At 40.1% G+C, this 18182-nt stretch overlaps 1 protein-coding gene across 14 annotated transcripts in view; it reads right to left on the bottom strand.

Annotated features, from left to right (window-relative positions):
• LOC109456203 (uncharacterized) overlaps window positions 1–18182 on the bottom strand; it is a 366695-nt gene that overhangs the window by 39387 nt on the left and 309126 nt on the right. For 5 of the 14 annotated variants that reach the window (XR_016019022.1, XR_016019024.1, XR_016019023.1 and 2 more), the window contains exon 5: window positions 4618–4703. Coding sequence is in view for 3 of the 14 variants with exons in the window: in XM_088792480.1 (XP_088648606.1) it covers window positions 4618–4703 (86 nt within the window). In the remaining 11 variants the exon portion in view is untranslated. The other 9 variants (XR_016019027.1, XR_016019032.1, XR_016019026.1 and 6 more) reach the window with 8 other exon arrangements.

Genomic DNA, 18182 nt, shown 5'->3' with positions numbered 1-18182 from the left:
TTTGGTGTATAAAATTATTTGCTATGTGGGTCTGTCCCACGCACTGTAAGACTTTTAAGAGACCCCTGTCGACTACCCACTAGAGGCCAGCACTCTATTGTGAAAACCAGAAATATCTCCAGACATGTTGTCCATTGTCCCGCAGGGGGCAAAGTCAGCCTGATGGAGAACCACCAAAGGACAGCTCCATGGGTGTCTGACCCGATGGTGTTAGCTCTTACAGGGGTGGCAATAAAGGAGAAGTAGCCTTTTAGGGAGGATAAAACATCAGTTCAATGTTAAATTGAGGGGCTCATCTAACACGCCCTTGGTGCCATTATCTTAGAGGCCAATTATCCTGGTCTGGTGTCTGTCAGTCTGCCCAGGTGACAGTATAAATAAAGTAATTTACAGAATGAGGGAGAAGTTGCTGCTTAGAGAATTGGAAATGAGACATGTGACCACAGAACAAGCTCAGAACTGTCCTATCTTGTTTAATGAGATACGGAGTTGTTTTTCTGACACAACAGACCAAAACCACAAGTAAACCAGCTGAAGCACGTGCAGAGGAGAGAACTTTGACCTCCACTTGCACCTGGAACCAAAGTCGCGCAGTCCCCTCCACGGAACCAAAGGACCATGACATAACCGGAACTTGAACACCAGAACACTCAGAAGCCAAGGGTCCGTTTTCCAAGAAGATCTCGTGTTGACACTTGTTTACCATAAATGGCTAAGTTCCAATGTCCTCTAATTAAAACTTGCCCCACCAGCACTTCCATGTACCTGTTCCTCTTAACCCCTTCAAAACCCTTAAGCTTGCCCAGCGAGCAAGATAAATTTGAGGCACCATTAGGTCTCCCATTTTCTCGGTTGGAGCTTTCTCAATCAATAAAACTTTCCTTAACTCCAAACTCTGACGTTTTGAGTTTTGGCCTTTCAAGGCATTGAGCACGTGGACCTTGGGCCGTAGCAAACGGACAAGATGATGCCACATTCAAAAGATTTCTCTCCAGTGTGAGATCTCACACATTTCTGAAGGGACAAGGGGCCAGTGAAAACCTTCCCATGTTCATTACATTGTGAGTGTTTCTCCATAGTACACAATCTTTGCAGACACTAGGAAAAGATTTTTTTCCATAGTCACTGCGCTCACAGAGTTTCTCTCCAATAGGCATTTGTTCACGTACTGAAAAGGAAGAGTGTAAACTGAAGGACATAAGACACTGATTACACTGGTAAGCTTTCTCTCTTGTGAGACTTCTTAAGTGTTTCCTAAGGGATGACTCTCGATTAGAAGCTTTGCCACAATCATTAAATTCAAGAATTTTCTCTCCAGTGTGAGTACTCAAATGACTCCTAAGAGTTGAGGGATGGCCAAAGCCTTTCCCATATTCTTCATATTTGTAGCATTTCTCTCCCTTGCACCTTGTATAAATAAGGTGACAGTTCTTTCTGAAGAATTTGCCATGATGATCAAATGCCAAGGGTTTCTCACCAGGATGAGCTGGTGCCTATTGAACAAGGAATAAGAGGTGACTAAGGGCTTTCTCACTTTCATTACACTTTCCCATGTGGATTCTCCCACGTATGGGAAGTACATTGCTATGACTGACATTTTAACCAATTTTAGGGTCTTTGTACAATTTTTGCCCTATTGTTTTTTCAAGTTGAATGAGCTGAGTGCTTTTCCCAAGGCTCCATTGTATTCATTCCCATCAAAGGGCATCCTAAATACAGTTTTTGTAAAATGAGTAAAGAAAGAATGAATGATGTATTAAATATATAATAACAAAATCATTTAAGTAACTGTTTTCTCTGTTGATATTCTCTGCGAATTTGCTTGCTGAAAGGCAGCAAGTGATGAGATAGGATTGCTGATTTGTCCAATTTTGTGAGATTCAGAAAGTCTTTCCTAAGACAGCCTTCCCGTGAGCGAATGCCACTTGCCTCAACTGCCTCCGTTTGTGTGGGTGGTGCTGCTGTTTTAATTCATTGAAATTCACAGACTTCTACTATAAAAAAACCAAGAATCATTCCTAATGAATCTTACCATTTTTATGCCATTGGAGGTTTCTTGCCCCCAGGAACATTCTGCACAGGAATTGCATGTTTTGATTTAAGTTGAGCGTCCCTGTCTGGAAGTGACTGAAGAAAATTTTTGTAACTACTGAGAGAAAAAGTAGGGATGAAAGAAAAAAGGATGCAAGCACCCTGTGGATTTGGTTTCAAATAATAACACTAAATATAGAAAGAACATGTGAAAGGGAAGATGCAACCAATGACCAGAGAAGTTATTTTAGGAGTTGGTTCTGGGAGGAGACACCAAATATAGGAACAAATGATCGAAATGGGAGCTATTTTACTTAGAATGGATTCTGGAGGTTAGAGACAATAGGCAAAGTAGGGAGAACTGAACAAAAAGTATTCAAGGAAATGTGAAATTGAAAGAGTAATTAAAACAATCTTTTTCTGAGACCAAATCAAAATACGAATGAATGGAGAGGTAGTGAAAGAGGAACAGCTCATGTAAAGTCCTCAGCTTCCTTCTCCCACACTGACTGACATTCCCAAACGTACCACCCCTCCCCTGCTATGGCTGCTCCACCCGACTCCTTTCTGCCCAGGGCTCAGCTGAACAGACACCTTGCAGAATTCTTCTCTCCTTTGTCCTCAGTGCTTCCTGCTCCATCTCAATGGTCAGACTGTGTTTACAGAGATGATATGCTGCGCATGGAGAAAGACATGTGATTTGGGGGGAACTGTGAAGGAGACAGTGCCACAAAACTGGTTCCAATATTTTGGTCTGAAGTTGACAGGCAAGTGCAACTTCAGGAAAACAGATCAAATCAGATCAGAGATCCCTCCCAAGGGCCCCAAAACGAACACCCACGCTCCGTGTCCCACATGGAACTGACCCTTGAAACTGAAGCCCAAGATCAGATACGCAAAGACAAATACCTAAATCTTTCAAGGACAGAAAAAAATGAAAGCAGTGCATTCTCATGGGAGCCATGATGTTGTCACACAGCAGATTAGCAGACTTTCCTTGTGGAAAGAAATTCCCTGAAACCAAATCCCCCATGTCTTTCCTTGTGGGAAAAAATGTCTGTGAGTCTGTGCCTTTTTGGGACGTTGCTTATCTCAATATTTTACACCTCATGTCTCTCTGTTTGGTCCCCAAAAGATGGTTTGCAGCCAAAGACGGGTAAGACATCTCACGTGAGATACAACCCAAGCCAGGCGGAACCGAGGGGGACCCCCAATAAGCTGCATTAGAAGATCTGGGAAGGAGCCTTGCCTCCCCTTCCCCCCTGCCTGGGAAAAGCCATTGCTGACTCTGGCTTTCCTCTCTCACCTGATTGTGAGAGAAGTCACGAGGGCAATAAAGATCAGCTCTCTCCACTTATCTCTATAGAACTGTTACAAGGTGAGAGACTTGCCCCCCAGAGAGGTGCATATCTCACCTAAGTCATCACAAGACTTTCTGCTCTGGCTGCTTGGGGACAAAGATACTTGGTTTGATTCACTTTTGGGAAAAGAGGTATGGGATTCACAGACCGTGGAATAGATAATAATAAAAGCCACCAGTTGGCTCGATTCAAGGCTCCAGTCTTTCATGACTGTGAGGCCCCCTGGCCTTCTGAGATTTAACTGCATTAAGTCTGTGTTTCTTTTTAAAAACTTAACCCGAAGCCGCCTCTTTTCATTCCCTCACTGCCCGTGTAGCGCTGGACGCGACACCATGAGACTGCCGACAAGGGAAGGGCTCATCCATTTCAGGTTTACCATGTATAGCCATTCTTTTCACAGATCCTGGTACACAATATGTGATAAACTATTTGCTGCATGAAGAAATGAAAAAATGAAGGAATGAGGCCACCCTTACCCATGGATGCCACGTTCCTAAAGTTCTCCAGCATCACATCTCTGTCCAGGATTTTCTGAGCAGGGCCCAGCAGTGCCCACTCGTCCTGGGAGAAATCTACGCCACTTCCTCAAGGGTCACCAAGTCCTGTAACATCACAATCACATTCGGGCTCAGCCAAGGCCTCTCTCTAACCCTGACGCAGAAGGATGGTGGGTGAAGCTGCCAGGACGGAGGGAGGAGACTCAGTGCATGGGAAGCTCAGGCCAGCTTTGCACGCCTCTCCCCATCTCCCCAAGGCTCATTCTGGGAACTCTCCTCTGCTCTCTCACTCCCTGGACCATCACATTCAGGCTCATGGTTTTGGCAGCTTTTCTAACACACGACTGACCTGCAGTTTCCACAGCTAGGTTCTGAGGACTCTTCCAGGCTTATTCAAGATCCAGTACAGACTGAGCATACAGCAAGATGAGAAAAACATTTGGAAAATGAATGATTTTCCTCGTGAAAAATCTCCTTTCCTTCAGAGCACCCTGCAGAATATAGAACTGATACTCAACCGGGAAGAATATCTGAGAAAAAATGAACAAATGTTATAGTGCTACTATAGAAGACTTTCCTAAGGCATATTCTCTCCCATTGTAAGAAGCACAGACACTTGGAGAAGCCTGAGGCTGGCCCAGTAGGGCTGCGAAGCTGAGTCATGGGCAAGAGGGGTGTCCTTTGGGAACAGCAGTACGTTTTTGGAAACAGAGTAATTTCCCACAAACCTGTAATCAGGTTGTCACCAATGCTGCAGCCATTCTTCCTCATCTGGGTCTCCCACCTGGCCAGGAAGAGTTCTGAGCAAGCAGAGCTAGAGAAAAAGAAAGAAGCCATAAGAGTCTAGGCCTGAGATATTCAACACAGACCTGGAAGCTTCCTCATACTAGCTTCAGAGTAAACACACACACACACACACACAAATATACATACACACCAGTCCAGTTCACTGTTAAGATTTTATCTCCCTAAGACCACCTCAGGGAAGATGTAGATGCCTGATCACTGCACTGTACATCTGAAGCTGAAGCTGAACAATAATGAATAATGAATGTCAACTATAATTTTATATATATATATAGTTACAGGAAGTGGAGTACAGCATTAGGAATAGAGACAATGGAAATATAATGGCTGTATGGGATGTCAGAGGGTAGTAGATGGGGGACAAGGGGGTTATCACTGTGTGAGGGACATAAATGACAAGTGTCTAACTACTACATTGTTTTGTACACATGAAACTAATTTAAAAAATAAAAAAAAAAATATATTTTATGTCCTTATCCAAGAACAATTAGGAATTGGGAATGTAGAAGATATTTATTTTTTCTTTTTAAACTTCTTCCTAGACTGCACCATCGAAAATGCCTTGAGTCAGTAACAGCTCAGGAGGCATGAGCCCCTCTAGTGCCAAAATGCCTCTCAATGCATCTGCTCATGAAAGAAACCAGGACTCACTTGGGAAATAGCTGAGCCCAGTGGAGAACAGGAAATGTTCAAGATGAACCTGAAACGTCTTATACCGGAAAGCAAGGAGCCTGTCAAAGAGTAATGGGGTTGCATCAAAAATACATAGGAGATAACTTAAAAGTGCTCCCACTTGCTTTGAATGGAACAATTTCATAAAGAATAATGACTGCAGTCAATTGAACTGTATCAAAGGTAAAACAAAATCATGAGTTCGTAATGATACTTTATAAACAATCCTCCGTGGTTACTAGTGAAGGTGGCCACGATATCATCATTATTTTGAAAAATTCATAAAAGGAAATGAATCAAGCATGTATCGCCCCTCATTTAGGGGCAGTATTTTAGGATTACCAAAAGTTGTGATAAGGGAAAGTTCTTTATAGAAGGATTATAGGAGCTTTATTAGAAGCTTTATTTATTATGAAGAAAATGCTAGAATCAGAAAATCCCCATTCTGCAACCACTAATGAAGGAATGGACCTAGGTAATAACAATCAGTGGCTACTAAAATGTTAGGTGAAAAGTGAATGGGGACATTTTCAGCTTCTAATTTTGAAAAAATTTCAAATTCTAAGAAAAGTTATAAGAATAGGGAGAAATGATCAACCTCCATATACTCTTCACATAGACTCTTCCCCAACGGTTAAAGTTCTACCACATTTCCTTTCTCCCGCCTTTCTCTGTAGATGTGCATATGTGTCCATTTGAGAGGAAACTGCAGATGTCATGACCCTTTTCTACTACACATTTCAGAGCGTCATAGGAACTTGGACATGTGCAAACATAACCACAATAATCAAAATCAGGAACACTTAACATGGGTTTAATATTATTGTCTGCCCTACAGTCCATATGTAGATTTTCACAGACTGGTCCAATGTAAATTTCCCATCCCATTCACACCCTCAAACTATGTTTCCTTACTCTTCTCTAACCTGGACCTGTTCTTCAGCGTTTCCGCATCTTTGAAGATCTGAAAGTCCAGGGCAAATTATTTTATAGACTGCACCTGTTTTGGTTTATTTGATGTTTCCTTTGGTTAGATTTAGTGAGTACATTTTTGGAAGAAGTATTACATCATTGATGCCCTTCTCAGTGCATCATTTCAGGAGCCAGTTTGTCTCATTCTTGGTGATAACTTTGATCACTTGGTGAAAGTGGTATGCAACAGGTTTTCCCATTAAGTTACCCTTTTTTCCTTTGTAATTAATGAGGAATCTTATTAATTAAGGGGATAATTTAAGATTCCATAAATAAGCTGGAGAACATTACAAAGGAAGGATCAAGTTGACACTAGAATCAACTGATAAATCTTAACATCACGAAAGAGGCATCTGGGTAGCATGTGAGTTCTGATACGATGCAACAAAAAGCAACATCAACTATGAAATATTTTTGCCAAAAAAAAAAAAAAGAAACCAAAAAAACCTGACAAATCCTTTAATCTAATTAGCAGTTTATAGAGGAAGGGGACATGTTAAATGACATCATGAGGCTACAATCAGCCAAATAGTTGTGAAGGGAGAACTGATTAAGAGACTTAAGACACAGAACTCGCCGCTGCAATGTGTGGACCTCAGATCTTGATTCCAACAACACCCACTATAAATAACATTTTGAGACACTGGCGGTTAACTGAACACATACCGGGTATTAGATGATATCGGGAAAAAGAAAGCAGCCCCTGACATCTAGGAGCTGCCCCTGTACTACTGTGTTTCCCAGAAAATAAGACCTAGCCAGACAATCAGCTCTAAGGTGTCTTTTGGAGGAAAAATTAATGTAAGATCTGGTCTTATTTTACTATAAGACCAGGTATAATATGATATGATATGACATAATATAATATTGGGTCTTATATTAATTTTTGCTCCAAAAGACACATTAGAGCTGATTGTCCGGCTAGGTCTTATTTTCAGCTAGGTCATGGTATTCTCCTGTTAAATAAAACAATTTCACAACAGCAACAGCAGACAAGGCCATTCTGTGACCATGACATAGTAAAGCAAAACAAGGCCACTCTGTTATCATCTCTGAACACAGACAAAACATAAACATTATCCAGGCCTCAAAAAGGACCAAACATCCTCCAACCACCTTTACAGCTAACATGAGTGACTGCTACTTGTTTACCAATGACATCTTTAGCCTCGGTCCAGTTTTCTCTCCTTCTAGGTAAGCTTTCCTAACATACCCAATCATACAATTACTCTCACTTCCTGACGTCCAATTTAGATCCCTCCCCCAAAAGCACCTAACACAAGCCCAAATCCTTTAATTCTTTTTTCACATCCTCTTACTGAGATGCCCCATAGTTCACCATGGTGTGTATTCTGCTTCGTTGTAACAAGTAATAAACCCAACTTGTTTAACTACAAGTGTGTCCCAACTTGTTTCGCCAGAGAGCACTGAAAATATAAAGAAATATTGTTAATTTGGGGTGTGTGATCACAGTATTGTGATAATGATAAAAACTTCTTAAAATTTGGTTTTATTAAAGAACTGTCTCCTCTGTCTCTTACTCTGCAACATTTCTCTCTCTTTTAGCCCCAAACTGAGTTACACTGGTTATAGCCTTATGCTGTCCTTTTCTTCCAAAGTTACCACTCAAATTATGGGTGAAGTGATATAATGTCAGGTATTAGATTTAACATGCTCCGGGGAAACAAAACTCAATTACAATAGCAAGCAAGGGGAAGAACAGATATATTAAGAATGGCAAAATATTGGTAATCATTGAAGCTGGGTGATACTACTCCTGAGTAGGTTTGAGAATCCATAATTAAAAGTTTTAAGGAGAAGAAAAGCTTCCATGCAGAACAGGAGGGTGACAAAATGTACTGGTTTAGACCTTGGCATCAGATATAGTAGAAAAAGAAAATCTTAGGTTTTAGTCCAAATTCACATTATTCATTCAGTCAAAAAAACCTCAAGAGAATTTCATTTAGAGGGTCCTAGATGGCATTGCCCTTAAGCAATTAGAATCAATGGACCTATCTCTGGAAAATTTAACTTCAAACTAGGCCTCAAAGAATTTCCACATATAAAGTTCTAAGTAAATAGAGGTGGTCACGGTTAAAAAAATTATACAACACAGATACACAATGTACCATGATTGAGAAGCAGCCAAAATACAGACAGCAAAAAAGAAGAAAAACACTTCAGATATTAGACTTTTTAGACATGGCATATAAAAAACTATAGTTAACATGCTTAAAGAAATTGAGAGAAATGATGTAATACAGAATTGTACACCTGAAATCTATGTAACCCCAATAAATTTAAAAAATAAATTAAAAAGAAAATAAAAAAGAAATTGAGAGAAACTTGGATGAATACGAACTAAGACATGATAAAAATGGTCAGGCAGCTTTAAAAAACAAGCATAATTTTTAGAAATGAAAAAATATACTCATTGAAGTTAGAAAACCAATGCAAGGATTAATCACCAGATCAGAATTTGTTAGCACCACTTGATGAGAAATTAGCTAGGAATCTTCTAGCTAATTATAAAGGACACGAGCCTTCAGATCCAGGAAGCACAATAAGTCCCAAGCTAAGGAAAAAGAAACCCACACCTATATTCACTATGGGATTTTCTTCTCTGGTGTTTGTTCTTTCCCCCCTCAATATTAAGAGCAGCCAGGGAAAAATCATAAGTCACCTAAAAAGGAAAAACAAACTGATGGCTCATTTTTCAAGAGCAACAATGGGTGTTAGAAGAAAGCAGGATGACACCCTCAGTGTGCTGAGAAAAAAAATGACCATCAACCTAGACTTCTAAATCCAGTTAAAGTATCTTCTTCAGGTTTAAGGGTGCACATACGAAATCAAACCTGAATCTGATCAAGCTTTTAGACTAAGTACTATTGATAGGAAATACAGAGATAAACAAGTTAAACAACACAAAGAAGCAGCAATCAGCCAAATCCAGAATGTAGGACATTTTAAGGACAAATAACTTGAAATCTCCAATAAGTGAATTGATTTTTTAAAAATGGAAAAAAAAAGGAAATAAAACAAAAACTTAAGAGAGATATACTGAAAAAACAATGTGGTGACCCTGTTAGAATTTTGATTTGAACAAAGCAAGTATAAAAGACATTCTGGAGATAATCGGGAACTTTGGCGCCTGCCAGGTGGGGACATGATGTGGTGGTTATGAACCAGCTAGAGACGCATACATAAGTATTTACCGGTATTTTCAACTTAACGATGGGTTTATTGGGATGTAACCCCATCATAAGGTTAGGAACATCTGTATTATGTTGAAATATATGAAACTGGCATTTTAGTAGGCAAAAAAATAGTTGAACATTAGAAGTTTCATATAATTCATTCTAATAGAAAAAAGCTATACATTTGGAATTTAGGAAACATTAGACTTATGAATAACTCATGGATAAAATATACCGTTGATATAATAAATTAAATTAGTAATTAGAAAATACAAGATACTATGGTTATTGATCAGTTCTAGGTATCAAAACTTGTAGCTTGCTGCTAAAGTGGCCCTTAGGGAAAAAATTAAACTTTATATGTTTATATTAGAAAACAAATGAAGTAAAAAATTCTTCTAAGTTTCCAACTTAAAAGGATGGAGGAAAAAAAACTCAAAATAAATGAAGAAAAGTTGAAGGAAAGGAAGAAGAATATGATGCCTAAAAATCAAGCACAAAAATTGGTTCTTTGAAAACTAATAAAATTGGAAAAAGTCAGAAAAGATTATTCTAGAAAAATATAAGGGAAACTCATAAAGAAAATAAAAAAGAACACAATAATGGATGCTTCAGATGTTAAACATTGTGAAGAACTATGTCAGTCAAGCTCAAAACTCACAGGAAATAGATCAATTCTTAGAAAAATAAAAGATGCCAAAATTTACTCTGTAAATATATATTGAATAGTCCTAAAATAATTACAAAAAATCAACTAGCTAGTGATGGTCACATGACATTGTGAATGTAATTAATGTCACCGAATTGTTTAAAAAATGATTACAATGGCAATATTTTTAAAGCACTTTATTTATTTTTTATAGATGTTAATATGTATCTGTATCATGTGTGCCCTTTATTTATTTTAATTTTAATTTTTTTTATTATTAGTTTCAGGTGTACAAAACAATGTAATAGTTAGACATTTATAGTTAGACCCCTCACAAAGTGATAACCCCTCTCCCCAATCTATTACCCCTCTGACATCGCACACAGCTGTTACAGTTCTGACTCAATTCCTTATGCTGTACTCCATATCCTGTGACTATATATATATTAAATTATAGTTGACATTCATTATTATTCAGCTTCAGGTATATACTGCAGTGATCAGGTACCTACACCGTTCATGAAGTGGTCTCCCTAATAAGACAAGTGTCCATTGGATACCGTATAAAATCTTTACAACATTATTGATTACATTCCCCAAAGTGACTTTTGTATCCCTGTGGCAATCTTGTGGTTACCAACTTGTGCTTTCTAATCCCCTCACCTTCTCCCTCATCCCCACTCCCCTCCCATCTAGCAACCCTCAATTTTTCCTCTATATCTCTGAGACTGTTTCTGATTAGTTTGTTCATCTATTCTATTTTTTAGATTCCATATATAAGTGAAATCACATGGCATTTGTCTTTCTCTGTCTGACGTATTTCACTTAGCATAATGTTCTCTAGGTCCATCCATATCATTGCAAATGGTAAGATTTCATTCTTCTTTAGGGCCGAGTAATACTCCATTGTATAAATGTACCAGATTTTATTAATCCAGTCATCTACTGATGGGCATTTTGGATGTTTCTATGTCCTGATTATAGTGAATAGCGCTGCAATAAACATAGGGGTGCATACATTTTTTTGAATTGGTGTTTTGGATTTCTCTGGATGGATACCTAAGAGTGGAATTGCTGGGTCATACAATGGCAAATTTTATGTTATATATATATTTTATAATAAAAAATGTAAACTATGAAATAATCTGGGCTATGCTATCCCCTTTAGAGAGACTCCAGGTCTCTAGCCCCAAATAACTCGCTATCTGGACAGATTCCTTAAGGAAAAAAATAAAACAAAATAAAACCAAATATTAGAAAATTTTAAATTCCTTTAAATTCTGTTTAAATTTGCCCCACAGAGAAAACACCAAGCTCAAAGTTTTACAAGTCAGGTCTGCTATTCCAAGACAGAATTCCAATCTGACTCAAAATCTTCTAGGGATTAGACACATTTATGAAGATTCTATTACTTAAACTATACTTCAATGTATTTGATCACCTATGTGTATATTTGCATATTAGTAATATTAGTATAAGTAATAATATTTTATGCGATCTATATGGCAAGACTTAGATATTTGGAAGGTTAATTTAGCCTTTATGCAAAACACCAGAACTGTGCATGATCCAAAGCATCATGTATGTTTTGCACTTTGAGGATTCTATTACAGTACCATGGGAGGCGGACATGTCACTTTTAACACAATTTCACAAAATAGTTTGAGTTATCAAAGGGATTACTTTGATTAAGAGTATAAAGGGGATGGAATGTTCTTTGAGACTGGTATAACATTGATGTCAAACACAACACAGCCATTCTAAGAAACCAAAGTGATAGGTAAATCTCATTAATAAACATGGATACAAATATTCTAAAGAAAATATGTCCAAACCAAATACATCAAAAAATGAGAAAGATAATACATCAGCACCAAGTTGGGTTTATCCCAGGAATGCAAGAGAAGCATACAAAAAAATCAATTAATATAATTTGTTTCATTAATAGATAAAAAAGATCATCTCAATGATACAGTAAAAGAATTTGATAAAAACGTATCATGTCTTCAAAATGACCTTAGCCAACTTTATAAAGAAAGACAACTCAATTAAAAAATTGGCAAAAGATCAGAATATTTTCCTCAAGAAAATACAAATGGCCATGAAGCACATGAAAAGAGGCTTATCACTACCCACCAGGGAAACGCAAATCAAAACCACAGCGAGATAGTACTTCCTACCCATTTTGATGGTTTTAATCAAAAAGAAAATAACAAGTGTTGGTGAGGATGTGGAGAAATCAGAATATTTTCCTGGTGGGAATGTATATTGGTGCAGCTACCTTAGAACAGTCTGGTGGTTCATCAAAAGGAGTTATCCTTTATCCTTAAATATGGAGTTATCCTATGAACCAGTCATTCCACATGTAGGTATGTACCCAAGAGAAATGAAAACATAAATCCACACAAAAACTTGTACAGAATGGTCACAGCAGCATTATTTACAACAGCTCCAAAAGGGAAATAGCCCAAGTATCCATCCAATAGTGAGGGGATAAATAAAATGTAATGTATGCATACAATGGAATATTATTTGGTGATAAAAAGTAATTATGAGGTCAGACAATTAAGTTTGCAAACTCATCCTAGAAAAAATGCTACATGCCTCGTTGCTGATTATCACAACGGTCAGCTTCGAAGTACTCCCCTTGGGAAGCCATGCACCAATGCCAGTGCCTAGTCCACCCTTCAAAGCAATTTTGGAACTCATTTTCTGGAATGGCCATCAGAGCTGTCATCCGTATTACCTTTGATGCCCTGAATGTCATCAAAATATCTTCCTTTCATTATTTCCTTTCTCTTTGGGTAATGAAAGAAGTCATTGGGGGCCAGATCAGGTGAGTAGGGAGGGTGTTCCAATACAGTTATTTGTTTACTGGCTAAAAACTCCCTCACAGACAGTGCTGTGTGAGCTGGTGCATTGTCCTGATGCAAGAGCTATGAATTATTGGCGAAAAGTTCAGGTCGTCTAACTTTTTCACACAGCCTTTTCAGCACTTCCAAGTAGTAAACTTACTGTTAGTATAGTTGGTACAAATTCATAATGAATAATCCCTCTGATATCAAAAAAGGTAAGCAACATTGTTGCAACAAGTTTGCGAACTTAATTGTCAGACCTTCCTATTTTTAGTCAGATCTGTCCATTTAGTTAAATATGTGCATGAAAGTTGCCTGTAGCTTTTAACCATTTATTTGGTTGGGGTCCCTGGCAAAGGAGAAATGGTCTTAAAATATTTAGACAGCTGAGGTTTCATTTTGCAGATACTTTTTTTTCTAGAGCAAAGGGCCCAAGACAATTTACAACAGCTCGAGCAACCTACAGGTCAGATACCAGCCAGCGTCACTTTAGAACATTCTGATCACAGACCATGCCAAAGGCTAAAAAGCCAGTTCTAGGAAAATAACTGACCCTGGGAGAGTCTAGTTGTAGGCTGAGCTTAGTGCTGTGTGGCACTCCTCTCAATGAGACGGCACAGTCTAACATGGGGGTAACTGACTAATTTTAGTAGAAATAACCTCTGTCCCCAAAGGGATCTTTAGGTGAAAGTCAGCTTTGTCTCAAAGCCGTTTCTAAAGAAATCAGGCTGATGTGTCAAATTGAATACTCAGACAACAAAGAAATGTGAATCCTGAGAAAGAAGATACTTACCAAGAAGGGCTCCTGGTGGCTAACTGGGATCAAATGTAAAAACAGCGCCTAGCAGCCATTTCTAAATAGTGGCCTCTCAAGCTGTGATTTAGTGAGAAACCTGTACTAAGCTGCCTATTTCCTGCACTGAACTGCCCACCTGCACTGTGTTCCTGCCAACCAGTAGGACTGAGACTTTCCCTGTCCAATCAGAGCTGCACAGCTAGATCCTCATTAGCATCTTCACCAACCAATCAGAGTTTCCATTCTGACCAATCAGGACAGTGCTTTTTGGACCAATGAAACTGCAAGCATTTAGAGCCTTCATTTGCATGAAAGCAGACTAGTCAGGGCGAGACAGAGAATTTTCTCTATCTAAGTCAGCTCTTCTCTGGCTCTGGGAGCATATTTTTCCTTTCCACTGAAGACTGTATCTCCCCGGCTGCAGTTGAAACACCAAAGAATTCTTGCCAGACCAGAGCAGAGTGGAACAGACCGAACCAGACTGCACTGGAGCAGAGGAGAGCTGTCTACTCAGAGAGGGGCCTCACCCTAGGACCACCTCACCCCAGGGCTACCTCATAGCCATGCTGTTCATAGCCAAGTTACAGCTGTGCTGTTTCACAATTGAGCTGTTTGCACTGAGTCAAGTTTCCTTTCTCATCACACCCCAACTTGGGGATTCCTGTTGGCGTTGAGTTGGTACCAATGACCATTAGTTGACACAAGCAAGGCTTTTTAAACAACAACAAAAACCTCTAAACAATTCCTGAATAAAGCCCAGAAAGCTTCAAAACACAAAAAGTGGAAGCTCGATTCCAGAAGACATACCTTTTGATTCCGAATTGGAGAGCAAGCTGGGAGCCAAAGTGGCTCTATGGGAGGTACCAGCACCTGGTTGCTCACCTGCCAAGAAGCTGTCAGGGGCTGTTCTTCTCTGGAATTTTGGAGGAACCCCCAAATGTTGATTGAAAAATAACATCAACTAGATATTTCATCACCAAAAAGGATGTATTTGGGGGAAAAGAAAAGGTTGCAACCCACTGCATGCAGACATAACAAGCCATGTGCGCAGTCTGGCCTGCGTGCCAAGATGGAGGGTATTTATAGAAGGGAAAAGGAAGTTAAGGGAAGGGGAAGTTAGAACCACAGAACTTTATGATAAACATACAGTTCTTCCTGGAGGGTTGTTGTGATGACACAGAATGCAAGAACTTCCATAAGCCCTACCTCTTCCCATAGACCCTCCTGACATTATGTTTCCTTAAAATTCTGGTCAGTGTTTTTTTTCTTTTTTTTTTTTCAAAGAAAAGCAGGTTTATTCAAAATGCTGTTGAGGATGGTGGACTCCTGTCCAAAATCCATCCCCCTATCCAGTGAGTCTTTAACATTTTGAAATGTTGCTGCACACTCGAATGCATCCTATTCTTTGCACCTTTGTTGCTGCACTTTCTCCAGAGATGAGTACAGTCACGGCATAGCCGCACCTGACCTTTTCAGGTAGCAATATTAATTCACTGTTTGTGATTCAGTTTTTCAATGCAGTTTAGTTTCCTCTCTGTGATTCCTCTTCCCTGGGGAGGGACGTGCAAACTGCAGTTAAAGCGAGAGGGAGCAAGAACTGCAGCATCTTAAACTGGTGGTTCTGACATTACACTGGGGGTGAAGCGATGACATAAGCCTGAGATGGCTTCTGCTAACTGTGCGGCTAAGGCTACTGTCCTGAGGCAAGGGGGAGATTCTTTAGCTACTGGGTCAGGAAGGTAACTGTAATGCCCAATGAGTCTCTAATTTCCATTATGTTTGTGAGTTCAAGTACAAGAGTTTGATCATCCATTCCTGATACGAACAGAAAAACAAAACAGCTTATCATAATTTGGGAGAATTCTCTATCACAGCCTTGAGTTGGTAAGTGACTAACTCTGCAGTGACCTCCCATGGCAGACATTCAGGGGTGTCATTAGTCATGTCATAGAAGGAGATAATTACTTAAGTCGGCAATGCAGTTTACAGTAAGTCTTAGGAATCTTCTAAGTTGTCTTTTGGTAAAAGGGGAGGAGGGAATTTTGAATGGCTGTAATTCTCTGGTGTGAGAACTTGCTTCCCAGGTTTATGTCATGGACTAGATAGTGAACCTGCAGGGTTTGATCAAATTGTAATTTATCCTCAAAAACTTGATGTCTTCATACAGCCAAAGTTTTCCTGAGATTAAGAGATTCCGCTTGACAAGAGGTTAGATCAGGTGAACATAAAAGCAAGTCATCTACATCTAGATTTAAGGCAGAAGAAGAGGGAGGTGAATCTGGGAGATTATGGGAAAGAAGTATGAGGGGCCTTTACTGAAGACTTGTGGCGTCACAGTGCAGGTGTGTTGTTTTGCCACATGAAAGTGAAAGGCTATTGGGAATCTGGATGTAAAGGAATACTAGAAAAGGCTGAACAGAGATCGACTACTGTGAAGTGTGTTAATTTTAGAGATATGGAAGCCAGAAGAGTATCTGGGTTGGGGGGCCATAGGAAATGTGGGCACACAATACAGTTTACAGACCTTAAGTTTTTTCCAAAACAATATCCACTCCCCAATTATTTTTATTATACCCATTATTTTTTAAAGGAGGATAGGAGAGTTGCAGAAGCTGGTACAAGGAATGAGTATAAACTCTTGGCTATGAAATCCGCAACAGTATTGGCCAACCTAGTGGCCAATACTCAAGCTCATCTGTGGCTTATTAACATCACAGACCTTTATCTCACACTACAGAGCAAAATACGTTCCTGGGGGAGTAAAGATTGAAAAGTTTTAATAGTAATAAAATCAGGAAGAAAATTAGGAAAATATTTTTGTACTCTACAGTTTGGAAAAATTTTTTAAAGCAAGATAAGAAATCTAGAAACCATGTTTTTAAAAACAGTATAGACTCGTTGGGCTATATAAAATTAAAGATTTTATACAGATATAACGTTAAAGGAGCAAACTATATTATCGATTCAATAGGTGCAGAAACATTTGATAACACTGATCAAAAACTGGTAGAGTATCTAGAAACTAGATTTAGAAAGGACTTCTTTAACTTAATAAAGGCCACAACCTATAGCAAATAGCTTGATAATCATTACTGACCAAGTCTGGAACGCTTGATTTCTTCCTGACTTTATAACATAGTTTGAGAAGCCCTGGACAAACAAGTAAGAAAAAAAAGGGAAAGAAATGTTAATATTAGAACAAGAAAAAAATATGTACAGAAAATGTTATTTATGTTTTAAGTCCAAAATAACGAACAGACAACTATTAGAGGTCAGTAAGATTTTTAGGTAAATGGACCTACATAAATAATTATCAATAGTCTTCGTCTGCTCGAGCAGTTATCAATAAAACAATGAAAGGGAAAGCTAAAGGCCTAATGAAAGGACTGAATGAATGGAAGGAAGATCTCATGGATTAGTATAGGCTCACGTTCTGTGTCCTGAGTACAGCAACGTGCAGAAGGGCAGGCATACACGGACTCGAGCATCCTGTTCTCTGGTCCTTGAGAGGCTGGATAGAAGGCCCTAGCCCTGATCCCGCCTCTAGCCCTACTCTACTTCGGCGCCTCACCAACAGCAGCTCCCTAGGAATTTTCAATCGACTCCCGCCCTAAGACCCACCCCTAAGTTAAGCCCCGCCTCTGTGAATATACAACTAAGCCCCGCCCCACAGGACCAGTCAACCAAGCCCCGCCACGGACCTGGTCCCGCCCAGCTCCGTCCAACCCCAACTGCTGCGTTGATCCGGCCCCAGGATCCAACCGCGTCTCTCCCGGGAGGAAACGCTAGTTCTCCACTCAGTCTGGAAGCGGACACCGTCCCGCCGCTCCCGCCTCCCGTGCACCTTATTTCCCAGCTCCTGAGGCCCGTCCCTCACGCCGTGCGCGGCGCAGAGACCGGAAGCAGAAGTACGCTTTTGTGCGTGCGCGAGCCCTCGGCCTGGTCTCCTCGCGCCCTCCCTCGCTTCTGAGGTCAGTGTTCGCCTCCGTCTGCATCCTACCCGGCTTCGGCCGGGCCCGCCTCCCCTCCGTACTCCGGAGGCTAAGAGCTCGGCCTTGGGGTGGGCGGTCAAAGGGCCGCCGCCTCCGGGACCCCGTCCCCGAGGCCCCCATCGCCGCGGCGCTGCTTCAGAGCCCCGCCCCGCTCCTCCCGTGGCTGCGGCTCGTCCCAAACTCACTGAACTGGGAGCGCTGGGCGGGGGGTCCAGCAGGCGGAGTGAAAGCAGACTAGAGTTGGAGAACCACCGTCGTATTTAAGCGGCATCCAAAAAGCATCCTTTGCTCCCTTTTCAAAAAGGAAAAGCATCCCTGCCACTCAGGTCACGGGGACGAGAGCCTCAGCTCGT

Source organism: Rhinolophus sinicus, chromosome 15, assembly GCF_057876585.1.
Source record: "Rhinolophus sinicus isolate RSI-liver-muscle chromosome 15, RSI-T2T, whole genome shotgun sequence".
In the NCBI taxonomy this organism is placed as follows: domain Eukaryota; kingdom Metazoa; phylum Chordata; class Mammalia; order Chiroptera; family Rhinolophidae; genus Rhinolophus; species Rhinolophus sinicus.
Note: the sequence above shows the minus strand (reverse complement) of the source record. Positions and strands in the feature narration are given on the sequence as shown.